The sequence below is a fragment of the Balearica regulorum genome, chromosome 1, assembly GCF_011004875.1.
Source record: "Balearica regulorum gibbericeps isolate bBalReg1 chromosome 1, bBalReg1.pri, whole genome shotgun sequence".
Taxonomy (NCBI): domain Eukaryota; kingdom Metazoa; phylum Chordata; class Aves; order Gruiformes; family Gruidae; genus Balearica; species Balearica regulorum.
Window position 1 is genome coordinate 52454356 of NC_046184.1, and position 27855 is coordinate 52482210.

General features: G+C 35.8%; 1 protein-coding gene across 5 annotated transcripts in view; it reads left to right on the forward strand.

Annotated features, from left to right (window-relative positions):
- APAF1 (apoptotic peptidase activating factor 1) overlaps window positions 1-27855 on the forward strand; it is a 40516-nt gene that overhangs the window by 2280 nt on the left and 10381 nt on the right. For 2 of the 5 annotated variants that reach the window (XM_075749312.1, XM_075749320.1), the window contains exons 3-22: window positions 219-408; window positions 1696-1893; window positions 2908-3091; window positions 6516-6628; window positions 7155-7286; window positions 7698-7936; window positions 8483-8650; window positions 9509-9640; window positions 13117-13230; window positions 13814-13992; window positions 15833-15959; window positions 17994-18119; window positions 18730-18861; window positions 20163-20288; window positions 21401-21562; window positions 21869-21997; window positions 22819-22944; window positions 23801-23920; window positions 26354-26479; window positions 26821-26946. In XM_075749312.1, coding sequence (XP_075605427.1) covers window positions 219-408; window positions 1696-1893; window positions 2908-3091; window positions 6516-6628; window positions 7155-7286; window positions 7698-7936; window positions 8483-8650; window positions 9509-9640; window positions 13117-13230; window positions 13814-13992; window positions 15833-15959; window positions 17994-18119; window positions 18730-18861; window positions 20163-20288; window positions 21401-21562; window positions 21869-21997; window positions 22819-22944; window positions 23801-23920; window positions 26354-26479; window positions 26821-26946 — 2949 coding nt within the window. Of the gene's footprint in view, window positions 1-218; window positions 409-1695; window positions 1894-2907; window positions 3092-6515; window positions 6629-7154; window positions 7287-7697; window positions 7937-8482; window positions 8651-9508; window positions 9641-13116; window positions 13246-13813; window positions 13993-15832; window positions 15960-16564; window positions 16657-17993; window positions 18120-18729; window positions 18862-20162; window positions 20289-21400; window positions 21563-21868; window positions 21998-22616; window positions 22707-22818; window positions 22945-23800; window positions 23921-26353; window positions 26480-26820; window positions 26947-27855 lie in introns of those variants that run through there. The other 3 variants (XR_012834720.1, XM_075749330.1, XM_075749336.1) reach the window with 3 other exon arrangements.

The window sequence follows — 27855 nt, forward strand, 5'->3', positions numbered from 1 at the left end:
AAAACAGTAATTTCTGTCTATCTCATTCCTAGTTTTAGCAAATTCTTAAGCGTATGCCTAGCATGCAGTTTTTATTGCACTTCATAAGGTTGAGTTAAGAGCTTGGTCAAGTTGAAGGCTATTTCTGTAACTATAAACAGTCTATAATTATCTAGAGTGTTACATGATTTATAAGGCCTTTTAGTTTTGTATAACATCTCTTTTAATGTTTTTTCTAGAATACACAGAAGGAGAAAGCAGCTATGCTTATAAACATTATTCTTACAAAAGATAATAATTCATATAGATCCTTTTATAATGCACTACTTCATGAAGGGTACAGGGATCTTGCTGCACTTCTTCAGGATGGCATCCCTGCCATCTCCTCTGGTAACAGAAAGAGTTCAATGGATGGAATGACTTCACACGGTCAGTGTAACTACACCAATCCTTGTGCTTGAAAGTAAAAGACAGGTTGCCTTTTTTATTCCTTATTAAGTGACTATCTGTAATACCTGTTCCAATGAAAAAGGAGTAGTTGGTGCATTCACTTGTTTTGGTAGTGTAGTAGTCAGTATTTCTGTATTTCATATATTTATGATGTCAAGAGAGTTGCAACAGTTACGACTTTAGTAGGTCATCTTGAAAATGTTCCTGTTAATGTTTATTTTAAAAGTCAGGAAACCTGAAGCTCTCACACTTTTCTCTAAATTGTAACATTTTTGTTGTACATGAAAGACAGACTGTTATTTGTATATTTCAAAGAAGTTGAATCTAACATAAAAAGTTGTAGCTTCCAAAATTCAGACATTTATCTTGAAGAGTAATCTGTAATCTCTCAGCCTACAGTCTGATAGTTGATCTAGTTAATTAGGTTGCTTAATTCTCTCCACCAGATCTTTTAGTTACCCCACATGAGTTCCTAACTTTTACCTACATTGTCATTGATATCATCTTTGGTTGACATGAAATAAATTGATAGTTTCTAATGGGAAGAACCTTCCAACTGGGTATGACTAACTGCCATATTCACTAGCACTCTACATTTTGAGAAGTGTCATAGACATGTGGAATTTTGATTACCTGAGTGTGATTTCCCAATGCTTATCAGTACAATACGGCACTGCATGTGGCCACTTTGTGGCCAGCAGTTCGACAGATAAAGTACACATTTCCTTTCCTGCTATGTTTTACCTGCTCTATTGCAAGTCATGCTATTTTAGCTTAAATCAAAGGAAGTCTTGCTTGGACCACAGTGTTGTGCTGTTAACTACAAAGTAAAAGCCTTACACAGCACACTTTCTTTTTTGCTGTGGCCATGGGGTGGTAACTTCTGGCTGAGAAAGTGACTTGATAGTTGGGTAAAGTAATGTTGAGCTCCCGTGTTTGCCATAGTTTCTGTTGGAGCTGTTAGTTACTTCAATCCCTAGAAGAGAAAAGATAATTAGCTTGCATAAAATGTAGTTATTAATTGGAACACTGTTGTAGGCAGGAGGCTAGTTACCTGTTAAGTAATTTATGTCTGAAAAGCAATATATTTTTTTTCAGTATTTGGTGTTATGAGTCCAGTAGTTTTTAGAGCATTTGTATGGAACACAAGGTGTGTGGGGGGAAGCCCACTAGTTATTTGAGTTGGGGAGTTGTTTGGTTTGGTTTGAAGAGGCATCGCATTTAGAAATTACTTTTAATTTTCTTGTTTCTTGTTTTTAACTTTAGTTAAGACAATCCTCTGTGAAGGAGGTGTACCGCAGAGACCAGTTGTGTTTGTCACTCGGCCAAAACTGGTAGACGCTATTAAACAGAAACTGCGTTGCTTGGGAAGTGATCCAGGCTGGGTCACAGTTTATGGAATGGCAGGTTGTGGGAAGACTGTTTTAACAGCAGAAGCTTTAAGGGATCATCAGCTCTTGGAAGGTACTTTTAGAAAAACATTCTATATTTTTATAAAAATTACTACAGGTATACACATATTGGACACATATGGCAAAGTATCTTATGTCATCTTGAAAGTAATTTAGGATTTAGGTTTCTAAATTCCTTAGGTGCTTCTGAAATATTTCCTTGCAACTTACAGTTTTCATAACCATTTAGTATTCTAGGATCACTAAATATTTTACTAATTTATGGGAAAAGATTCTGAATAGCTCTTTACCTTGGAATCTCTTTCAGTTTATGAGAGTAGATACATCCTTATTAGCTTGAAATTGTTATTTCTGTTAGTGCAAAATAATCGTATTTAGTTTATGGTCCTTTTGGGCATTTCTTGTTAAGTCCTCAGACTCTTCCCCTTTAAAAAATCTTGCTGTAACTTTTGCATGTATTTTAATAATGGCAGGCATTTGTGAAGTGATGACACTAGTATCGCTTTAGCTTAAAGCAGATCATAAATGAAACCATGTAATGACTTCCTATCCCCCCTCCCCCATATAGGACACTTGGAGGTGAAAGTGGGACGTGGGCATTAGAAAACATGATGTAGGGTTAGAAACTACAGCATCCTCTGCTACAGCTGACTCTCCTAGATGCCTTCTTGTTCACTGTTTTGGGATAACTTTCATATCCCAGACTCTGAATTCCTGCAGTAGTACAGGGTGAAAAAAGTAAATGGTAAGCCAGACTAGCAGGAAGATGGACGCAGAAGCCATTGTCAGGGGACAGGAAAGCACGTAGAGGGGAGGGACGACATCAGTGGCAGTGTGAATCCTTTGGGGGAACTTGCCCTGCAGAGCCTGTTCCTTTAAAAATAAAATATAGTGGTCTTGTAGAACCATCCTTCTGTGTTAATGGTAGAGTTGCAAGGTTGGCTTGCAATAGACTTCACAGTTTTTTATTTTAATTGAAATTGATTATTGATTGCTATTGTAAGCTACTATTAAATATTTCCAATTTTAAATGTATAGCATAATTAATATAGCTTTTTTTTGTTAGATTACTTTCCAGGTGGAGTTCACTGGATCTCTGTTGGAAAACAGGACAAAGCAGGGCTCCTAATAAAACTTCAGAATCTCTGTAGTAGATTAGAACACGACTCTACTCTTTCACAAAGGCCACCACTTAACGTTGAGGAGGCTAAAGATCGTCTTCGTTTGCTGATGCTACGCAAATATCCCAGGTAAATATGCCAGTAAAATGAAACACTGTTCTTTTAACTGATAAAACTTCACAGAGTAACTTTGGTCCAATCGTCTAAGGTGTCTGTGTTGTGGTTACATGTCTTTGTGGTGTGTATTTTTTATTTAGTTTTTTTTAAAAACCAACTTTCGAACTCTTCCAGTTTTTGCTTCCCCTTTTTCTGTTTTACTAGATAATTAGGAAATATTATTTAAGGTGAAGCTAACAATACTTGTAGAATTTTAATTCTTATGTAGGGGTTCTTGTTAAAATTTTCTAAATTACTGACTTGCATATGATAAAAAAATAAGTTCAGATAAGTGTACAAAAGCTGAAGGGTAAATTGATGCTGAAGGAAGATGTATAATATACATAGTATAACTCTGTCCCTGTTTAGGTTTTTTTTTTTTTTTTTTTTATGGAGTAACTTAAGGGACACATTGTAGGCTTGTCCTGGATAGCAATATATTTAGTAGGCTTCTGCTAACAAAATATGTTAACCAGCTGGGCAGGAGCTACATTCACTTGAAAAATTTTTAGTCATTGAACAATGAAGGTTGGAAGCAAACAGTTGGAAACAACAATTGCTCTAACTTTCAGTATTCTCATTGTGTACATAGAATGCTTCACTGATGTGTGAGGATCGTACAGCCGTAAAAGGGTGTGTTTCACTGCAAAATTTTTTTCCTTTTCGGAACAGCTGATGTCTTTTTAAAGTGGTCTAGAGTTATCAAAGTGAAAGTGGATTTTCATGATATGATTGATTATCACCAAGAAACCAGTTGCTTTCAAACTTCAGGAAAAGTGACTTGATTTAATCAAGCAACATCTCGGTCACTGCACAGCTTTTTTCATCTTTGAGCAATAGTTTTTGTTAGTTGTTGAGGGTTACATTACTCTGGGAAAATCTAAACTAAACAAGCCTACTCCTGAGTGGGGTATCTCAGGAATAACACTCCAACCTTGTGATCTTTATAGATGACATAGAGTAGAATAATACTGGCATTTTTGTACTGGAAAAAAATTCTCTTTCCTGTGAAGAGAAGATTTGAAAAACACTGCCAGGTTCTCCACAAGAAGTCTTTAATTTTTTGTGGAACTCTTATATGAAAAGTACAAACGAGACACTTTCAACTGCAAGTGCAGGTTTCCCTGAAGTATGTGAAGTGGTTGTCTCCATTCACACAATTCTTGTTATTTTTTTGTTCATTAATGAACAAAACAAAATTCCTCAATACAGAAGAATTTGGATGTTTAATTCACGCACAACATCACAGTCCCTTCTGAGTAGGAGGGAGAACTGCATGTTGTTTTCTTGTAAGATGTATGGCATCCCTATGGCATCATGAGCTGGTCCAGAAGTAGCCAAGTAACGTGACAGCCTGACATGGTTGATACACTGTGCTATACTATATTGTCTAATAAGATAGGAGTATTGCAGAGAATGACTGGACCTTATGGAAAAGGGACAAAAATTTATCATAAAACTTTTCTAGTCTGACTGCTTTTCACCATTTCAAAACCATGTTAATGTGATCACACCGTTCATCTTAGTCCTGTTTATCCTTTCCCTTCTCGTCCTCTATCCTAAACACTTTGAGCATATTGCCAAAATTTACTCTGAAGGTAGAAACTTTGCGTCTTTGAAAATTCTGTAAGTTTATGAAAACTGACAGTTGGATAAAGAGAAATCCAAGTAGGTGCCCTCAGTGGCAAAAAGGGGTATACAGAACGAATTGAAGGAAGATGTATTTTGGTGTCTTGCTAACTGGCCAGCTTGGATACATGAGTTGGGAACAGGCTGCAGCATGTGCTGCATCCTGCCCAGTTAGGTACATGTGAGAATGTTTTAAGAACAAACTGAAAGTCTTGCTGATGATGGGTTATCTGGGAAATCGTAGTGGGGATGGGAGGAGGTAGAGGGGAATGTACTGGGGAGTGATGTTCATAGCGTGCAAGTGTACTAAACCAAGCTTCGCTAGTCCTGCAGCTTGTGGAGCTTGCTCTGCACTGGAATTCTCTTTGGTGACAAAAAGTCACTTCAGCTATTTCTGGATTCAAATAGTCAACCCAGTACATTTCTTGGGATTAAAGTATTAGTCAAATGAAAACTTTCTGAGCAAGAAAGTATTATATATTTAGTTGGATCATGGTTGAAGAAATTGAAGGTTTTTGTTGTTGTTGTTGTTTTGGGGTTTTTTATATAATTAGGATTTAAGATTTGTTGATGTGGTTGGAGAAGAAAGTTGCTGGTACCGAAAGATTGGGAGGACTTCGAAGTTCTAGGTTTAATGAAAAACATAAAATCAGTCTGTAATTCATGCAGCATATTTTCAAGTATGAAAGTACCACAAAATTAGTCACTTGCGGCTATGATAGTATTCTTGTAAACCCACTGATTTATCAAAAGGATGCTAACAGAGGAACTGTATAATGATGAGATATGGGTATCCAAGACTTACATGCAACTTTGAAAATGTGGTATAATATGTATGCACTTGTCCTTATTTATAAGCATTGATGGCATAGGCTTCATTTAGCTGAAGAAAAATACAGAAATCTTGGCATGCTTGAGTGGGAATTGGGCAATTAACCAATGACTAGTGTAGCTGAAAAACTCCATCCCTTAAAAAAAAAAAAGGTAGTAATTGTAGGATTGGGTTTCAATAACTGTCTTTTCTCTACAAGACACACAGAATGCAAGTAACTGGTACTGCTTTTCATAAATCTACTTGCCAGCCAATCTCTTTGACTTCTTGCTCCCTTGGAACCAACCTTTTAAAAACAGTTTTCAGTAAATTATTTGTCAGATATAAGCAGGTGTAGAGAAGTCTACTATACATTATTCTGGTGAGGTTCGATGTAGTAACCTCCAAATATGACTAGCCACTAGGACTTGAATATGTAGTCACTATAAAATGTTGCTCATGTAAAAAAGAGCCTGAACATCCAAAACAATTCCTTCACAAGAGTCTCATACAGCTTTCCAAAGATACAAAAACAAAACTGAAAACTCTCGAGTCAAAAGGACACTGAAATGGTTTCTCCCACAAAGCTTATCACTAGCCTGTGTCAAGCAGAGTTGTTATCTAGTCCTATACAACTTTTTTCTTCATTTATTGTATCTGATGACTTGAAAAACAGAGTAAATATTTGTGGTTTTTCTGGCATCTACTAATGGAAATATTTTGTTACTCAATTGTAACTATAAAGTAATAAATGGTAAAAACTTATTTTTTAGATACTTGCATTCAGCTTTCTCGCACAGTGTTTAATGCCCTCTTAAGATATTTTACATATTAATATAAAAAATTATGTAGTGATACCTTGTAAATTCTGAAAATGTGCTTTCAATATTAAAATGAAATACTGTATTTTAGCACTGATAATTGATCTGAAATCTGCAATATTTCTTCTTGCACTAGATCACTTTTGATCCTGGATGACATTTGGGATTCCTGGGTATTAAAAGCATTTGATAATCAATGTCAGGTTCTTATCACCAGCAGGGACAGGAGCGTAACAGATGCTGTGGCTGGTAAGGAACAGTTTTCTCTCCTGCACCATAGATTGTGTGTGTATATGTATACAATTTATTCTTGTGAGCTTTTAAAAGAATCTGATAGAATCTATGTCTATCAGCTTGTGCACAAGAGGCAAAGTTTTAGAATTCTGCTCTGTAAGACTTCATGCTCTTTGTGAAAGAAAAATGGTATATGTTATCCTGAAAATTATACATCTACATAAAAGAGTGCAATGATTCTCAACAGGATAAATTAACCTCTGACACTGCTGCTGTTAGACTGATTATCTCTATGCAGTCACTGCTATGACATGCCTATAATGCAACTGTAATTATTACATTATAGTATAATTTTTTGTCTCTCTAATGCAAACTTGATCCTGCTAAGTAGAATTTATACTCTTCGTAGTACTAAGCATATAAAATACTATGCAAAAAATCATGAGGCAGGTCCTTTGCTACAGATTTGCTTAGAAAATACTCTCAATTTCCATAGGATTTTTTACATTCTTTTAATTTTTTTCCATGTTTCTGTATCTAGGCAATAAATATGAGGTTCATGTGGAAAGTGGACTAGCACATGAGAAAGGACTGGAGATTTTATCACTATTTGTGAATATGAAAATATCAGAACTGCCAGAACAAGCTAACTGCCTTGTAAGGGAATGCAAAGGTATACTTGCTTCTCTTTAGCATACCATTTGTCACCGAATGTATTTTTTTTTTCTTCTAGGTTTTGACTTACAGGTAGAGGAAGGAACATTCTTTAATACTGTACGCCCCAAGTAAAACACAAGTGTTGGTTAAATGCTTTTTGGGTTTTTTTTAAACTAAATAGAAATGTGTCATGTTGATTTTGGAGTAGTTTTCTTCAACATGTCTTCTCCCTGCCCCCCTGTTAAACTTAAATTTGGTGAATTTGCAGATATCTATATAGATTACATGTTTTGTTTGTCTGTTTGCCACACTTCAACAATTTAGTTGATGTATTGGGAAAATTACCTGATTTATTCAATCACTTGACTAAACTATTGGATTGTGTTCCTTGAAAACCTCTTACAATTAATTTAATCTTTTCCTTCAGGTTCTCCTCTTGTGATATCCTTGATAGGTGCATTATTACGAGACTTCCCTAGTCGTTGGGAATACTATCTCAAACAGCTGCAGAATAAGCAGTTTAAAAGAATAAGAAAATCATCATCTTATGATTATGAAGCCCTTGATGAAGCAATGTCCATAAGTGTTGAGCAACTGAATGACAATTATAAAGACTACTATAAAGACCTCTCTATCCTCCCGAAAGATGTTAGAGTACCTACTAAGGTAATAACAGCAATGCAGAAATCATCTCATAATTTTTAGTGAGATACAAACAATAACTTTAAAGAATTCATATAATTTATAATTGCTGTGTATAACTTATGTTGTATGTAACTTAATAGTAATTACTAGGTTGGGTAGGTTGGGTCTATTATCATATAATGACTTTTATTGTCAGTAGTGAAACTAAAAAATTGTAACTGAATAAATCTATTCATAATGTTAGTTTAATGTCCATTCCATATATAGCTCTTTAATTAGATTGTAATTGAGCTCTCTGAAGGCTTAGAAACTGTTAGATGAAATTTATCTCCTTTAAGAAAAAGGTATGATCACCATAAAGAAGCACAGATAGACAAATGATGGGATAACTTGTATTATCTGTCCTATAGGTTGGTATGGAAGAATTGGTAATTACCATTTGTAATATGTCTATATTTGTTAGCATGTGTTTTGCTGTCAGTTAATTGGTAGCCTTATATGGTATTCATAGAAGTCATAATTACCCCTTAGTTCTGATTCTTTTCTGTCTTAATGTGCTTTTTTTAGGTTCTCTGCATTCTTTGGGATATGGAAACTGAAGAAGTTGAAGATATACTACAGGAATTTGTTAACAAATCACTATTGTTCTGTGATCGTAATGGGAAGTCATTTCATTACTATTTACATGATCTTCAACTTGACTTTCTTACAGAGAAGAATCGCAACCAGCTTCAGGTAGGGTATTGACTGATCTTTTTACTTTTAATTTTACTCTCCAAAGCTGGGCATTCTTCAGAAAATGTTCCTTTGTTAAATAGTATCCAGAGTAGCTTCATAGAATAGGTGCATGATGCAGTTGAACTTAATGCTGACTAATTAAAAACATTTATTTTCAACTTGAAACTGTGGAGTGATTTCATGATGGCTCCATTTGGAGCTAAGAAACTAAATTGAGAGAGGACTCTATATCCGTTATTTCCCTGTCAAAGGTGTTTCCAGCAGGAGACAGAATGTTCCACTGATGATTCCAAAGGCATCAAGACACTACCAGAACAGGAAGTTTCCTCTTTAATTCAGAGAAGTGCTTTTTACTCCTTCTATTCAATTTAAGGCAATACTTGCAGGGAGAGGACACATAAGTTGGGCCCAATAAATTTATCAGTTCTGAAGGACCGGGCAGAAGAAGTAGGTAGGAAGAAAAGGCAAGTTTTTAGACTTGCTTTTGATCTACTTACGTAAGGGGTTTTTTTTGTTGGCTACCTGCATTTAGTGTGAAGAGTGATTTGATAGCTGTTCTCAACTTAAGAAGGAAGGCTAACGGCTTGCTTTTCTGTCTTTTAATATCCAGTGAATGTTTCTGGAGAAGTTTTAAGCAATAAATTAGGTTAAGTGTACAGTTTTGGAAGGTAGGCTTTTCTTATTTCATTTGTTGACATATTATGATGGTGAAATAATAATATTATTCCTCAATACTATATGCAATGTGATTATTATTAATATACTTGTAATTCCTCAATACTGAAACCAGTCCATCTGACTATACCAGTCCTTGGTATAGTATTAACTGAAAATGTGTTTTTATTCAAATTACAGGAGCTACATAAAAACATAGTAAATCAGTACAAGAAGTATTACAAACTTAATACGCCTGTTCCATCTCAAGAGGATTGCATGTACTGGTATAACTTTCTAGCATATCACATGGCTGGTGCCAACATGCAGAAGGTGAGTTCTGACCAGTGTCCTCTGTTTCCCTTCGCAAGTCCCCCTTACCCTGCCTTTCCCCCCAGGCTTTTTCCTACTTGAACCTCTCTTCTCCCAGGCTTTTGTAAAAACACTCTTAACATTGAGTCTTTTAGGGACTCCACTGATAATCACTGTCTGTTGTGAAAACTACTTTTATTTCTACCCTTTGTGTCTTGTCTTTTCAACCAGTTCTTGGGAAGATTTCTTATTTTGTATCATAATAGCTTGTGTTTTCTTCTTGAAGAAGCTTTGGTAAGAAATCTTCTCTAAACTTTTTTGAAAGCCCAGGCTCACTTTACTGTATGATAATACAGGTAAATTGATTTCTGCAGAGAATTTGATCAGATTAGTTACTTTTTTCTACAGAAGTCTTGTTAGTTTTTTTCCTCTTATGCCATACTGTTTTGTATGTAAAAGTTCATTCTCTGTATTACCAGATTTCAACAGCCATAAAAAATCTAGCAAGAGTTAGATGGGCAAATCTCTTGTTCCCAGGATTGCTTTGGTGGCTTAAAAAAATTGCTGTCATTTTTGCCACCTGCTGTTCAGTAGGTACTGAGCTAGTATAAGGTGCACATCATGCAGCAAGATTAATACTTCAGTAGTTTCACTTGAATGTCTTTAGAATTCTTGCCTTGAATAGCATTTGGTTCTGGTTGCTAATGGCTTTATTTCATATGTACTCAAACCTTTTCAGTTGAGCCTCTTTTGAGATGGTTCATCTGACTCCTCATAGAAAATACAGTTTGTGTACTTACATCTTACAAGAACCTTCATAATTATTGTAGGCTACAAATCTATTTTTTTCAGATCATACTGATTTCATTGTCTTCGTCTCTTTAATTTCAGTGTATTGGAAAAATATTTTTATTACTAGCCTTTTTACATTGTGTAGAATTAACCTTTCTACATTTTGTAGAATTAGCTTCTCCGAGTTCTCATTATGACTGTATGCTTCCTAGAGTTTACACTGTTTATATTACTTATTTCTCATTATTTAGACATGATTTCTATTTGTTGAAAGGCTAATAAAGATGGGAGGTATTCTTTTTCTTTGTTTAACCATGATAATCTTTTAATCCTTGCCGTATTTACTGATTTTAAATGGAATTTGCTTTGAGCCTGTGCAGCGTTGTCTCTAAGCAGTTTTTTTGAACCTAGAAAGTATATTTTTTTAATAAGAAGGGTTTTTTTTTAAGTATATTAACTTCAAGAGGGGATCTAAAGAAAACATTGGACCAATACTTGTTGAAGATGACCGTCTAACTAATAGGGATGAAGAAAAAGCAGAGGCATTCCATGGGGTTTTTTGCCTGTCTTTAATAATACAGATAGACCTTGGGCTGCCCAGTCCCCTGAGTCAGAGGACCATGAATGTGGGAACAGTGACTTTCCATTTGTGGACATTGAAATTGTAAGGGACCAGCTGTATCAGCTGAATGTTCACAAGTCCATGGAGCCTGATGGGATTCGTCCCAGAATACTGAAGGAGCTAGTGGATGTTATGGCAGGACCCCTCTCGATCATCTACTGAAGTGGATGTCTGGGGAGGTCCCTGCTGACTGAAAGCTAGCCAGTGTTATTCCAGTCTACAAAAGTGATGTGAGGGAAGACCCAGGGAACTACAGACCTGTTAGTCTAACCTCAGTTCCTGGGAAAATTATGGAGAAGATTATACTGTGTACTACTGAAAGGCATTTAAAGAATAATGTAATCATCTGGCACAACATGGGTTCACAAAGGGAAAGTCCTCTTTAACTAATTTGATATTCTTCTATGAGAAGGTCACCTGCCTAGTGTATGAAGGGAAGGCAATGGGTGTATTTTTTTCTGGACTTTAGCGAGGCTTTTGATATTGTCTCTCACAACATCCTTCTGGACAAGTCCAATTGTGAGACAAGCAGCTACACGGTGCGTTGGGTGAAGAACTGGCTGAAGAGCAGGGCTCAAAGGATTGTAGTGAATGGGGCTACATCTGGCTGGTGACCGGTCACCAGCGGTGTTCCTCAGGATTCAATTCTAGGGCCAGTTCTGTTCAATATATTTATCAGTGATCTGGATGCAAGAGTTGAATGCACTATTAGCACGTATGCTGATGATACCAAACTGGGAGGTGCTGTTGACTCTCTTGAGAGACCAGAAGCCTTGCAGAGGTATCTAGATAGATTGAAACATTAGGGTATGATTAAATGGGATGAAATTTAATGAGTCCACATGCCAGATTATGCACCTAGGACGGAGTAACACCAGGCACAAATATAAATTGGGAGAGGAGTGGCTGGAGAGTAGCCCTGCAGAAAGGGATCTGGGGGTGCTGGTCAGCAGCAAGCTCAGTATGAGCCAGGAGCATGCCCTGGCAGCCAAAAGGGCAAACCCCATCCAGGGGTGCATCAAACAGAGCATAACCAGCCAGTCAAAAGAGGGGATTATTCTGCTGTATTCAGCTTTGGTGAGGCCTCACCTGGCATGCTGTGTGCAGTTCTGGGCCCCACAGTTTAAGAAGAGTGTGAAGGTGCTCAGATGCAGCCAGAGGAAGGCAACAAAGCTGTTGACAGGGCTGGAAGTCGTGTCCTATGAGGAGTGGCTAAGGACTTTGGGCTTGTCTAGTTTGGAGAAAGGAGGCTGAGGGGCGACATCACTCCTCTCTGCAGCTTCCTGACGAGGGGAAGTGGAGAGCGAAGTGCTGAGCTCTTCTCCCTGGGATCCAGTGACAGGACATGTGGGAGTGGTTCAAAGCTGTGCAGGGGACGTTTAGATTGGACATTGGGGAGCATTTCTGTACTGAGAGGGTGGTCAAACACTGGAACAGGCTTCCTAGAGAGGTGGTCAATGCCCCAAGCCTGTCAGTGTTTAAGAGGCATTTGGACAATGCCCTTGACAACATGCTTTACCTTTTGGTCAACTCTGAAGTGGTCAGGCAGTTGGACTAGATGATCGTTGTTAGGTCCCTTCCAACTGAAATATTCTATTCTAATAATTCTATTTGCTGTTTCTGATTGCCTTTTAAGTAGCTTTCTCATTTTTAAGCTAAATGCAACTTAACAGATTTTTTTGGTTACCTTCATATTCAGCATCTATTGGGAAGAGCAACAGATCACTATTAGCAGGGTGATCTTTGCTAAACTGGACTAGAAGAAGCTTTTTCAGAGTTGGATCTTAAACCAGGTCTTGTGTGCTACAAAAGTCAAGATTTGCTTTGTACCCCCATCCCTTCTCTGACTTGCTGTATCAAAGACCAGTCCTTTGCATTAAAATAACAAGCGTAACATATACCCAGAATTTTCATGTCTGATTGAATAGGATGCAGGAAACAGGAAATTGCCTAAGTTTTTAACTAGAGACAATTGTACTGAAGCATATTGATACCTAATGTGTTTCCTGTGCTTTTCTTTTTCCCCTTAAGCAGATTCTGTTGTGGAACTCACAGTCTGAACTTAAATTTGTGTTTCTTGTAGGAACTCCGTGATCTTATGTTTTCTCTAGATTGGATTAAAGCTAAAACAGAATTGGTAGGGCCTGCTCATCTGATTCATGAATATGTTGAATATAGTTCAATCCTGGATCAAAAGGTATGATAATAAAAGGTAAATGATCAATCTGTTTCAAATATATTTTTCCATATTTAATTGCATTTTATTGGATGTACGTATATACAGGAGATATATAGAAAGCTTAAAAAACTGAAACATAAAACCAGTACTAAGTTAAACTTTAGCCTGGAGAAGAGAAAAATGAAGAAAACTTAGTTTTGAGTTTTAGTTATAACTTCAGTGTATGCGCAAGTAGTTGACCATGGAACTCAGTAACTAAGGTGCACAGCAATAACTAATGGTGGGTACGTATGGTACTCTGCTTTTTGAGGAGGTGTAGAATTTTGCTGGCCGCTTGGAATAGTCTTTCTGATATTTCACATTGACTGCTTATTGAGTAAATCACTGTTGCCAGTATCCTTTATTTAAAAAATAAGGATAATGCGCTTTCCTGAATAGGATAGTGACATACTTCAGTCTATCATATGTATAGAACTAAATAGGAAAAATAGAACTAAGTGCTTATGTAAGAATATTTGCTATATAGAAAATTAAAAAAGCAAAGGGTGCTTAGGGAAGAAATCCACTTTCTATGTTATCATATTATCTGCTCTGTACGTAGGATAGCACAGTACGTGAGAACTTCCAGGAATTTCTGTCTTTAAATGGGCACCTTCTTGGACGGCAACCGTTTCCTGACATTATACAGCTGGGTCTTTGCCAACCAGAGACGTCAGAGGTGTATCAACAAGCCAAGCTACATGCTCAAAGAGAAACAGGAGCGTTTTATTTGGAGTGGATGTAAGTAGCTGCTGGCCATCTGCTGATATGCTGATCCCTTGATCCAAGAAAATCATGTAATGTATATCTAACTACAACGTATGGCAAATATAAGGACCTTTTTAAGAACTGCTGTGTTTCTTCTGGGAAAAAAAAAAGAGGGGAACTCTAAATATGCAAGGCCACAAATTAGTAATAATTACATAGGAATAAAGAGAGCAATATGTTTACTTCTATACTCAATGATTGTTCCCTTTAAATAACTATACAAAGATGAAAATAAGATACTTTGAAACTTCTCTAAATACTTTTTTTTTTAAAGTTAGAATTGTAGTGCAAGTATTAAGTATGTTACAGTATGTTTTTAGGTTTTCTAGTAAAAATCTACTCTTTAAAAGGGAGACCATTTATGTTAACTTGCAAAGTTTTTGAAAGTAGCAAGATGGGAAATACTAAAAAGGCTTTGTAATCTCTATTCAATCTTGAAATTTCTTCTATTTAAATATTTTTTGGAAGTTGTTTAAGGAAAAAGTATACATAGCTAAACACTTTTTCCAGCATAGTCTAGTAGTCATCTGACCATATAACTGTCTCTGTTAGAGTCATTCTGTTTTGTAACCACCAAGTACTGCAGATATCAGAACAGAAACATTAAACAGAAGAATCTATGTCAGGTAATTATGGTAATAACCAGGGAGGTTAATCCAAGCATACTTGAATTCAAGTCTTCTGTTTGAATACCAAATTCTAACAAAAACACTTGGAAGTTGTACAATTCAGAAGAGTCAATCTCCAGGTAGTTTAGGGCTTTCACCTTGGATGTGGGAGACTTAGGCTGAACAACACAACTGAAATCACAACAGAGACTGATGTTTTTGTCTCCCACCCTAGGGAAAGGTTCTAAAAATTGTTTGTGGGCTATGTAGCTGAATACACTGCTCTCTTGACCAGCAATTTTAGCTTTATTAAAATAGGAAAAAAAAAAAAAAAAAAAGGTGGCTTTGATGAGTCAGTGTTTTGCAGTGAAAAATTGCTTTCATTCTGAAGTGCAACTACTTTGTTTGAGATGTTTTACCATTATTTAAATGCGAAGCCTGAAGATTGAAACTGATAATGATAAAAACTTGAAGTACACTGATTCACTTTGATTCTAGAAAAAAGTTTATTCTTGTAATGATCTATTCATCACCAAAAATCATCTTATTGCAGTGACAGCTTTCTGTATTAACATCTGGCTAAACAGGATGACTATGATTGCTACTAATTCTAAGTTTTTGTTAAAGTGAGGCAGGAATCATCTAAGATGTGTTAGATTCTGTACTTAATCTCTAATTGAAATGCAGTGGTAGTCATAGATTTTATTTAAATATCTAGTGATAAGAATTGAGTCATTGCTGTGAAAATTAAGTAAATTTACTAAGATCTACACAAATTTACACATGTTTTTGAATAAGCTTGAAAGGAACCTGCAGGAGAATAAGAATTCTCAGGAAGAAATATATATTTGGAAATACTACTTACCAGATCATAAAAATGTCATTAGGAAGGCTGTGTCTTGCAGTGCAACAGCTTTGCCCATAAAGTAGTGTGTTAATTTCTCGTGCACATATTATCTTTCTTGATCTCTAAGCTGTAATGATTGGAGGGCAATAGAAACTCAGTGAATGTTGGAATTTGTGATACCCGTATTACTTCAGCATAAAGGCTGAGAGCTAAGGTATAGTGGGTTGGTTGGTTTATTTGTTATCAAGCTTGCTGCTCAAGATGTGTGAAAAAGTGTTAGCTTTTTATAGAGGATTTTGAACGATAAAAAGGCACTAGGGAATCTTACTCATCTAATATCAACTGTCTTACCCTGTAGAAATAAAAAATCTTTGAAAAACCTCTACCGTCTGGTGGTTCGCCCACATAGAGATGCAGTATACCATGCCTGCTTTTCTAAGGATAGACAAAGAATAGCATCATGTGGAGCTGATAAAACACTTCAGGTAAGATACCTATGCGTGAGTGAAAAGAGATGTTGTGTACCATTATGATAACATTTGTTAGCAGACCTGTCCCTTTTCTCTTGCTGTTGTGTGGAGATATTAGGGATTTAGAACATACTGGAGACAAATAATTTAAAAGGATTTATTACTACATAAATGTCAAGTTGCATGTTTAGAATAGTAAGCGTTATCTTCCAGTTTGAAAGCTGAACTCTGTGACTTCAGGGCTTATACCCTCACTGGTGTAATATGTGAACGTGAGATGCCTTTTAATGATATGGAGAAGCTCACAGCCTAAGTGATGCACCCCAGCGTATTTAACAGTTGCTTGCAGAAATGTTATTTCGTCACAGTACACCTTCTACAGAACTGAGAAAGAGTAGGATGTTTTAGCTATAGCTTTACTATTTCTATAGGATGGTAACAGACATTATGTTAGTTTGGTGCTTAATTAGTAAATTGTCTCACACAAAAGAAATAAATCTGGGGAGAAAAATGAATCCCTGAAGTTGAGGACAGTACTAGATTGGAAACAGGCCAAATGTGCTTAAGAAGTAGATTAGGGGAGACAGAGAGGAAAGTGACTAATACAAATTTGCCAGCAGTCTGCCTGGAGGGGAGCCAGCCAGCTCTCAAGAAAACTAGCAGTCAGCCAGCCAGTAACCTGGTAAAGTATCCATATTCCAGACAGCCAAAGGTAAGGGAAAAGAACAACTTTTCTGCAAGCCTTTGGTATTGTTTTGGATGCTTGATAAGTTGAGTACTAAAGTAATAATATCAGTGGTGCTTAGTTGCTGTTCATTTGGCTACTTAATGTGTTGTTATCGTGGTTTTTTTATTTATTTTATTTGCTGGCTTCTATCCTATTCTGATCATGGCATCCACGTAAGGAGGTGCCTGGTGGATGTGCTCATTTTATGCTGTGCTGAAGTTACTGTGCTGGCCTTCTGTACTTAATGGCCTGACTGCAGATTGCTTACTTTTCATTTTCTACCCAAAAAAGTAAAATCTGTGGATTGCGGTTGCATTTAAACTAAACCTTTTGTTGACGAAGTAATGGGAAAATTAGCAATAATCCTTTTTTCATCATTGAACTTACTAATGTTTTTTCTAATAAGTGGTCTAAGATTTTTCAGTTTTCAAGGCTACTTCTGTTTCTGTAAAATAAAAAAATAACAATTGCTAGATTAAGAACAGATATTCTGCAGAATTTGCTGTAAATGTAGATTTCCCGTTACTTCAGTATTTCTGCTCTTATTTGAGCAAATACCGATCATTTCATTGTCATGGATATTCCCATTCAATGAAAAAGTAAAGGGAGGAACAGGGACTTCACAATTGTAGTATCCTGAAAGCTGCTGTAAAGAACACCTTGTGATTTTGTTTTAATAATTAAGAATATGTAACCTAAGGAGAAAAGGGAGACCTGATTTAATATGTGACACTTTTCCCCAACTGTCCTTTTATTGCCTACAACTAGCTCAAGACTTGAGTCATCCTGTACGACTTTCCACTACTTTTTTTTCTTGTTTGTTCCCCAGATCATCAATTGCTCCTGAAATTCTTACTTTCCACAGAAGTATGTCATATATGTATGTATATACATACATGCATATATATATAAAAAAAAAAATAACCCCCCTGGAATTTGTAGTTTTAAGAATAGTTTAGATTTTGTTACTGGATAGTATATTGCAGCTACTGTTAAAAAATTCTGAGAAAGGACATGGATTTAGGCTTAAAGAGTGAGGGTAGAAAAAGTCATTAATGAAACACACATTGCATACAGAAATCTTTTTTTAAATCAGTTTTCACTTCTTCTCTCCCTAACAATTTCTATCATCCTTACAAAATTGAAGCTCGAATTAAGTATTCTTATAGTTATTATGTTAGCTTCACTGAAATTATAAATGCTTTCAGAAGTAAACTAATTTTATGAAGAGCTTATATAAAGAGAGCTGTTTGAGAATAAACAAACATTTGTGGTTTAAAATTGTATGTGAGTTGTAAGATTTTATTGTTTGTTATTTTTAGGTGTTTAAAGCAGAAAGTGGAGAGAGACTCCTGGAGATAAGTGCCCATGATGATGAAATACTTTGTTGCACTTTCTCTGCAGATGGTGAATTTGTAGCAACTTGTTCTGCTGATAAAAAAGTGAAGGTAAGGAAATGGAGAGCAGACAGTTTTTCTTTCAAATTAATAATTCTAATTTCAGTCTTAACCAACTCAGGCAGAGTAGATTCTTAAGACTAAAGATTTTTTTAACTGTCTTAAATTTTATGTGGGTAATTTACTACATAACAAACAAAAAAGCTCCACTTCTTACATAACGAAACAGATGTTTAATGTTAACATACTTACAGAATTACTACTTATTTGTGTTATCAGATGTTTCTTTTTAAGTAGAACATAATGTATGAGTCTAATCCTATCCATAACGTAAGACAAATGTACCCATAATTGATTTTTTTCATGTTTTTTTTTTTTTTCTGTTACATATGAATTATTTGGAATTTTTAATTCCTCAGATTGTAGCAAAACCTTGGTGAAATTCCAGTATTTATCAGATTCTAATCAGATCTTTCATCTCATAACTTCTTGTTTCTAAATGTAAATATATATGCTTTTGCTTTATCTTCAAAACATTTTTGAGGTGTTACGAAGTATGTTTTAGGGCTTTATCTGTATTTCAGCATAGTTTACTGATTTTCTTAAATTAAGTGCTTTAAATATATTTAAAAAGTCTTTTTCATCCTTCAATTCTGTCTAGATCTGGAATTCAAGAACAGGCCAGTGTAAGTGCGTATATGAAGAACACTCAGAGCAGGTCAATTGCTGCCAGTTCAATAACAGAAGTGGTCAGTATCTTTTAGCCACCTGCTCAAATGACACTTTCATCAAAGTAAGTGGAAAATGTTGAGATTATTCTCATGCTGCTTATCATAACAGGATAATTATTGATGTATAAATAGATTTAAACACTATAAATTAAGTTGTTTTTTAAATGAGCCTGGTAAAAGAGAGATGGCAACAGATTAAAAGTACCGACTACACCTCTGTAGTCGGATTTCAGCAAAGCAGAATAGAAGGAGTGTTTATGCTCAGCGAAGGAGAATAGGCAAGTCCTCTATTGGTAGGGCATGGAGGTGAGGGCTTTGGCAAGACTTTTAGAGGGTAGGATGGGAATGGGAGAGTATGGGAGTGAAATACCTGCTTAGAAACAGCATAAGAAAAATGAAAGCAGAAATTTAGGATTGAAAACATTAGTAATGTAAAAAACTGGATGCTGAAAGATTGGGGGGGGAAGCGTTATGGAAGTGGGTTTTTTAATTAAATTCTTTGGGCATAGTAACCAAATGAAGGTGGAAGCCGACAAAATAACAATAATCAAAGGAAGAGGTCTGTCAGGTTAATCACCTGACACTGTTCAGACTGGGAGGCAGTATGTATACACAGAAAGAGGAGAAACTGGGCAACTGAAGTATGCATCTGAGGGAAGGGGGAAAACAGAAGAATCAAGTAAGACCTAGACTGTGGAAAATAAGAGTACAATTTCACAGTACAACTAAGCAAATCATAGTTAACTGGCACTGAAGGTGATGGTCCTACTGCCCTGGCTGCATATTCTTGCCTTTGTTGCAGTGCATGTGCGGATCTTACTCTGCCGTGGTATGGTTCAAGGAGCCAACTCAGCAAAAACGTCTGTTTGGTGGGATTGGTTTTCTGCTTGTTTAGTTCCCTGTAGTGGCTCAGTTGCCCAGTTGCAGTTCTGTTAGTATGGATATGGCAGTGATGATATTCAGACTGTCCAAGACTAATGAGAGATTTCATTTTTGTTATTATATGTAAGCTACGTGATGCTGAGCTTCAAAGTCAAAAGGGAAAGAGGCAAGAGGAAGCTTCTTGCTCAATTTAAGGAAACTTTCAGTAGCTTTATGCTGTTCAAGGGCCTTGTCTGCACTGTACAGAAAGTTTAACTAGTATAATTCCGATGTTAATAGTTTTCATGCAAGTTAACAGATGGAGGTAAATTGAGGGGTAGCCCAGGGCATAGCATCAAGTTCATGAGCATGTGGGTAAAACTAAAAAAAACACCTCCCAACTCTTGAGGTTTTGGTTGCCATTGCATGATTTTGAGAAGAACATGAACAATCTATCTTTGAATAACTCATGAACATGATTATATGTTTATTTCTCATGCAGCTTTGGGATTTGAACAAGGAGTATTGTAGAAATACAATGATGGGTCATGTAAATTCTGTCAATCACTGTAGATTTTCACCAAATGATGAATATGTTGCTAGCTGCTCAACAGATGGAACAGTAAAGGTACACAGTGTATTTTTAAATCAACTATTTGTTTTGATGGTGGATTTTTTTCGTATAAAATGCAAAATATGTATAAGAAAATTTTGCAACTGTACGGTCACCTTCAATGAATTAAATCCTGAAACATTTGATTATTCGTCCCATTTTTAATGCAAGATTTTGAAAGGGATTGTCCAGTACTGGGCGGGGGGGAAAGTTGGGTGCCTGTAGTTGTAAATAAATTCTAGTTAGCCTCATTTTGAATCCTTTATTTTCACAATCTTTTTTTTTTTAAATTTTTTTTTCCCCTAATGTACTTTAAGAAAACTTGTGGGGGGCAACTGAAACTTGTTTAAAAAACACACACAATAAATTTTTAGATTAATTGAAAGTTCTGTCATCTCTGAAAATGAATCATCAGTAGGCATAAAAGTTAAAAGTAATTTCTATGTGCCATTTTTATGTATGCACTAGAAGAGAATTGAGAGGTTTATGTTTTGTTTTTCCTCAGAATGTAAGTATTCTTTTTATTGCCTTTGGTTGCAACAGAACTATGCTATTTCAGAACTGAAGTTCTTAAACCACTGTTATCTTTCTGTAGAGTTGCTAAATCAGGAAAGAACAGTTGCTGTAGCTGTTGTCATTCAGAAAGAAAATTGTGGTGGAAGGAACAGAAATATTCAGTAGATTTTTGGCAGGTGCCTCAATGAAATTAGGGTGCAAAGTTAGATGTTACCATATTTCTCATGGTGAGTGGACTTTTAATAGAGTTGCAGAGCAGATGGTTTTTTTATTCTTTTGTTAAGAGACAGTGTTGTAGCTGGAAAGATATGAAAAAACCCATGGAGAAGGTTCTGCTACAGTGTAATCCTCTTTTTGTTTTGGTTGGGGTTTTTTGTTTTATTTGGTGGTTTGGTTTTTTCTTTTTTTTTTTTTTTTTCTTTTGATCTAAGCTGTCTGGGCTTGTGAATATTCTAATGCTATTTCTTGACTGGGGAAAGTAGCAAAGGCTTTTTTGTATTCTACCCTCTGCCTCCCTTCTTCCCTAGAAGTGATTGGGAGTTAACTCTCCCCTGTTGTATTCTGTATCAGTAGAAAGAGGTTTTGTGCATTTCCTTTACTTTTCATTGCAGCTTTGGGAAGCACGCTCAGCAAATGAACTGAAAAGTATCGAAATAAAAGATTTCTTCAGAAATGCAGAAGAGCAACCAGATGATGTGGAGGTTTTAGTAAAATGTTGCTCTTGGTCCAGAAATGGTGACATGATTTTGGTGGTAGCCAAAAATAAGCTTTTGGTAAGTACCTCACTTTAATAATTTTCTTGAGGTAGTATAGAATTGTGGAATGGTTTAGGTTTGAAGGGACCTTAAAGTTCATCTAGTTAGAAATTATGATTAAAGATAAAATTCTAGGCCATTAAGATTTCAGATAAGGTGCATGGTTTCAAGTGTGTGTAAAGTAAAAATAGGTGACGAACAAACTTGTTGACTGAGAGAAATACCTTCTAAATTCAAGAATGTACACTATTGAGCATGTAAGCTATTTGTCTATAGTGAAGTCATACTAACTGGATGCTAACTATTGTAATTATGTGTTCACAGCTTTTTGATGTTAAAACATGTGATTTGTTAACACAAGTCATCATAAGTCATCACAGTACAATCCAATACTGTGACTTTTGTCCTGGTGATGAGCTAGTAGCAGTTGCTTTGTCTCACTGTTCTGTTGAGGTAAGTGATTCTTTGCTACAGTATTCCAGGAAAGACTATTTGTAATGTGAAATCTTATCTTTATCTTAATAGTTTCTTGTATGCAGAGGTGAAACAAATGTAGCTATTTTGTCAGGCTTTAAATGTGCGTCATTCTTTCTAATCTCTGTTTGCTTCTGAAATGTAAAATATCAATTGGGAAATAACATTTTAAAGTTATATGTTCATTTTGGACAACAAAATGCATGTTTATATAAAAAGACTAGGCTACCAAATTTCTTTAAAGATACTGTTGTCACTCTCAGAAGTATAGACCTTCCCATTGCTTAACTCAGACAAACCCCCCTCCCTTTCTATATGCTGCTACAGAATTTGGCAACTCACTAAAAAGGAATAAAACAGCTAGAACGACTTTGGGACTAGCATGGCTAGAGTAAGCCTGTACAAGTATCAGTTTTGGGGTTGTTTCTTCTGTTGTTGTTTGTTTTTTCTGTTGTTGTTTTTTGGGGTATTTTGCTTTTGCAATCTACATGGTCGGTTGAACTTGTTGGTGTTTTGTTTTGTTTCTTTTTTAATACGGTGACTGATTTTTTTTTAAATTTTCTTTTCCTTTTTTTCCCCTCATCTTTTAAAATTATAGCAGTCAAAGAGGCTGCTGATTCCATTTTCCTGACCATCGAGGTGTGATAAGCAGGCACAATTCTTGTTACATCTGATTTCAGAACGAGAAGTAAGAAAATACTAGAAGAAATAGTAATTAAGTATACTACCGGTTTTGCACTGTTTTTCCTGTAAATGCAATCTAAATCCATTTGAGTTCTTCTTTCATATTTTTGTTGTAGTTATGGAATATCAAATCTTTGTCAAAAGTAGCATACTGCAGGGGACACATGAGCTGGGTTCACTGTGTGACATTTTCACCAGATGGATCTTCATTTCTGACATCATCTGATGACCAGACAATACGTGTAAGATGACATCTTTCTTTTTTGAAAAATGTGAATTTATATATATATATATAATTAATCAATTGTTTATTATAAAATTACATAATATATAATCTTTATATTATATATGATATCTATTATCTGTGTATGTTTATAGCCAATATAAATTTAAGTATTTGTTATAAAAAAAAATAAAATTATTTAGATAGTAAAATGATCTTGGCTATTTTACTTTATTTAATGTATATCTAAATTTACTGTATATATGATCTTTTTTAAGTCAAGTGGCTGTTCAACAGAAATTGTAACCTTCTGTTTTGTTTTAGATTTCATCTGAATCAGAAATTCTTAAGTTTTCTGAGGATCCTAGCAGGCTCGATATTACTTTCATTGTTAGATATATTTACATGTTAATATTTAGGACAGGTTTCTATAATTGTAATGCCTCATTAAAACCTGTGAAAGTAGAACTATAGTTTACCAAAGTAACCTTTCCTTTTTTCCCAAGTTAAGACTTATATTCTTGGAATTTTGAAAGTAGTTGAAGATAGGAATCTGTACTTGGTATTTTTTGTAATTGGATTTTAACGCTGCTCTTTGGATTAGAAAATTGTGGACTTTATAGCTATGACTCTTAACACAGGGGAGTCTGCTAGTCAGCCTGGAAAAAATTAATTCTATTTCATCTGTTGGAATCGCCATAGTAATTGCACAGCCTTCCCTGGTAAATAAAAATAGCGGAAGCATAATTTTTCTCTGATTTAAAAAATCAGTGTTACTTGCCAATTTATAAAGACTTTGGTTTACAGATACTCTTACTCAGCAAGTTTCATATCTTGTCCTTTAATAAAACTAATGAAATACTCTTCTTCAACAGATTTGGGAAACAAAGAAAGTGTGCAAGTCTTCTGATGCTGTGCTAAAAAGTGAACTAGATGTTGTATTTCACAATGGTGAAGTGATGATTTTAGCAATTTACAATCAGAAACATTTACAAGTAAGCTCTATTTCTCAATGTGTTAGCACATTTGAACGTTATCTGCAAATCTCACTAGGAAACAGAGGAGCACTGAAAGACCTGCTTGCTCATGGCTTTCAATAGTTGAATCTGTAGAAAATTACTCTTAATGTATGATAACATTTTTATATCTAGAAACTCTGCCTAGTTTAGTAACCAAAAATGAAGTTTGAGGGGAAATTTCCATGCTGATGTCGAAACTGAAGCTGGATATAGAGGAACAAAACTGTTTTCTCTTCACAACTGGGGAGGCTGGGGACCCTCCGAATGGCTTAGATGTGCACAGCAGTATGTAATGTATAGACCAGGTGTTACTCAGCACATGTACATATGGCATTAGAACTGTTGTGTAATAGCTGAAGGAATCATCTCAAATTGGGGGAATGAAAGGTTTGAGCTCAGGTCTGCCTGTAGCCATAGGAAAGCATGGGGTCTTTTACATCCTAAAGAAACTATTAACTGTGCACACACACACCCCACACACCCCCCCCAGTCATAAGTGCACCAACATCCAAAATATATTTTTCCATTCCATGATAGCAAATGCATGCACATCTTTTTTTTTTTATTTTATTTTTTTTAATCGTGATTCTCTAATACATCAAATAAAGTCAATTGATAGGATTTTCTTTGAAGTTCATTCAGGTTATGCTTCTACTTGATGGTGACTGTTTAAAAGCAGAAACACTTTCATATTTGTTGCAGAATGCTGCTTACGCAAATCGATTGCGTGTTAACCCACAAAATGGGCAATGCCATATCTTTGGCCATGAGGTAGTTATTTCAGGTGCAGCATCTGAATAGGAATGAACCTTTGTTCTGGACTGTGAAAGCAGTGAATTCTTACTGCTGGATGTATAGGTACGTGAGTGTTGGAATAGATTCTGCTGCCCTGCACTGAGGGACATTCTGCAGATAATCTTTTTGTGTAGGGTCATGTCCTTTCTCTTACTTTGGCTGAAGTCAAACATGTAAGCTATGTAATCCTGGCTAATTAGCATGACCATTGATTTTATTTCTAGTCCTAAGAGATGCTCAGCTTTGCCTAGGCTGCTACTAGAATGAGAGCTTTCTTTGCAGAAACTTTTCTTTTTGTTTGCCCTGTACTTCCTGTTTCTCTCTTCCTGATTATTTTCTGTCCTCTTCCTCCTTAGTCTACCCAAAAATCCAGTTAAAAAACATTTAGTGGAATGGTGATGATATTTGAAGAGTGGGGAATATAGATGTGGAAGTAGCTAAAGTGTCTCCAATGGGGCTTTGGCAACAAAAAGATTTCAGGCTTTCAGCCAACAGAAGGTGGTCCATGTTGAAACTAAAACTTATGTGAACAAATAATACGTGAGAAAAGAGAAGCTGCAACTGTTGCAGTGAAGAGATGGGAGAAACCACAGCAAATGGAGTTATACCTATTTATGTGTAGGGAGCAGTTTAGGATAATCACTACTTAATCTTTCTGAATTGTAAAATCTGTAGCAACCACTAGGTAATGGTATAGTCTGGCTCTCATTTAAATTAGTAGACCTGATTTCTTTATGATTATGATTAGTATATTACTATTGTAATTTCCTAGAGAAAGATGGTCCTTAGATTTTCTGCCCTAAATACAATATTCTGACATCCTGTAGAGGTGCAGTCATGAGAGAAGACTCCATTGTAGAAAGAAAATAGATTTTTCACCCTCATGCAAGAAGAGAAATTGACTGAAAAGACCAATTGCAGTTAAGAATGTGTACTATAATTTAACAGTATATGTCTGTTAACACATATCTAAAAGTAGTTTTTCTTGCAACCATGATGTTTTACCCTTTGTAATTTGTAATGTCTCAGAATTGGGGTCCTAGTCACCTTTTGATGTGCAGTATGTTCATTATTAAACACTTTACACTGGTAGCTTTCTTAACTTACAATGATTTTACAAACAAAATTTATTATAGAGACTTTTATTTTCCTTTGGGGAATTGATTTGAGGGCAATACTGAGCTGAGATTTGGTGTATTGTGTGTAATAATAAGTTTAAAGTCGTGCTCAGAGGATGCACTTAAAGTATTTTATGCTCCATTTGACATGAGTTGTAAAAATTTGTCTGGCAAGGTAAATTTGAGCATGGAGCTCTCTATATGGCTTTTGAAATTTGGGAGTAGCATTTTGAGTTACTGTTTTCTGTAGTCAGACCAACTTTTAAAAGCCTTTTAATACTGAGATGTGTTTTCTTCTGCAAACTTGGTCTGTTCAGAGAGTATTCTAGTTACACTGACCTTAAAAGCAATTGCTTTATGAAAGTAACTGTTCCTTATAATTCAAAGTTTGAAACTGGTACACTGTCCTCTTTACCATTCTTAGCTCTGTATTGTAATTTATTTAAGTTTAAATTTAAAAATATTGTAATAACTTAAGTAACTTCCTGTCTTGTAGCTCGTCAATGGAAATACAGACAGTGTTATTATGCAGACAGCAGCTCAAGAATCCCCCATTTCCTGCTGTTGCTTAAGTGAAGATCTGAAATTTGCAGCTTTTGGACAGGAGAATGGAACAGTAAAGGTATTAAACCCTAAATTCAATTTTTAAAAATAGTAGGAAAACACTCTTCTTGGTGCTTTTTCTTTTTAAATAAATGTCATTTGAATGATTTTGTACAATAATATTCTTCAACATAGTACTTTAGTTTTTACATTGTTGAGTGATACCCACATGACAATAATTTAAAGGTACTGTTAATAATGTAGCTCTGAATTTCATTTTACCAAGGAGTAAGCTAATAGGAATACTGAGAATCATGTATGTACAATCTTGTGTTATTTAAAAAAGAATTTGCATGTTTTTTTCTTCCTTTTCCTTACGTATGTAAAATAAATGTAATTATTGCATTCTTCATTGTAAAGGTATTACAGCTGTTGGATGGGAAAGTTCTGAAGTCCCAGGAGGCCTACAGGACATCTGTGCAGCATTGTCGATTTACATCTGATTGTCAGACTCTCATTTCAAGTGCTCGTGATTCAGTTATACAGGTTTGGAAGATATTTTAGAAGATTATGTTGTAACTTGCAATTTATTTAAAAAGATTTTTTATGCTATAGATAATGTAAGCTCAGTAAATGACTACTGTATTCTGTATTGCTCCATCTTGGGGCAAGGGACTGTAGAACTGTAGCCTTTGTGTATACCTTATGTGATAATGAATATTACACAATTTCTATTTTTAATGCTGTGGATGATAGAAAGGCACCAACTCCTTTAAGATGAGTGAAAGAAGCATTAATTTTCAAACAAGATAACTCAACAGTTCTGAATGCGTAAGTGAAGGGTTTGGGATGCAACCCAGAACTGGCTGTACATGGTAGGTCTGTCAGCGGGCTTGCTTACACTGCTTGAAGGAATGAGGTAAAAAGACTTGTCTCTGAGCTGGCTGGTGTGTCCGTCTAGTCCAGTACAGTGCTGAATACAGATACTAGCTAGAAATAGAATGGCTGCGCTAAGGTGGTCTCAAATTAATAAGCTCTGCCTCTCAGTAAGGTAGCTTGGCTCCAGAGAAGCATTCTGGTGTGTCTGTATTAGCATTTTAGCTCACCTCAGGGATGCACTTTTGAAGTGAATGTCGTGGTCATTTATGCTTACTGTGCTTTAGTTGCACTGCAGAGCAGTTGCAGGCGTGCTGACAGGATTCCTAAACTAGAGCACATGCTCCAGCTACTAATAAGCACTTGGTCCTCACAGCCAAACCTGAGCTGATTTGAAGTAAAACCTCCAAAACACGTGTGGGTGCTGGTCCTCAGCGCTGTTTCGCTCACCAAATCTGTTCCAGCTTCAGTGTTCTACTTACTTGCTGTTGTATGTGTAACCTATGCAGCATCCCACTTCAGTGTTTGTTTTGATCTGAAGCTAGCTTGAGTGCCATTCATGTGGTCAATTCATCAGGA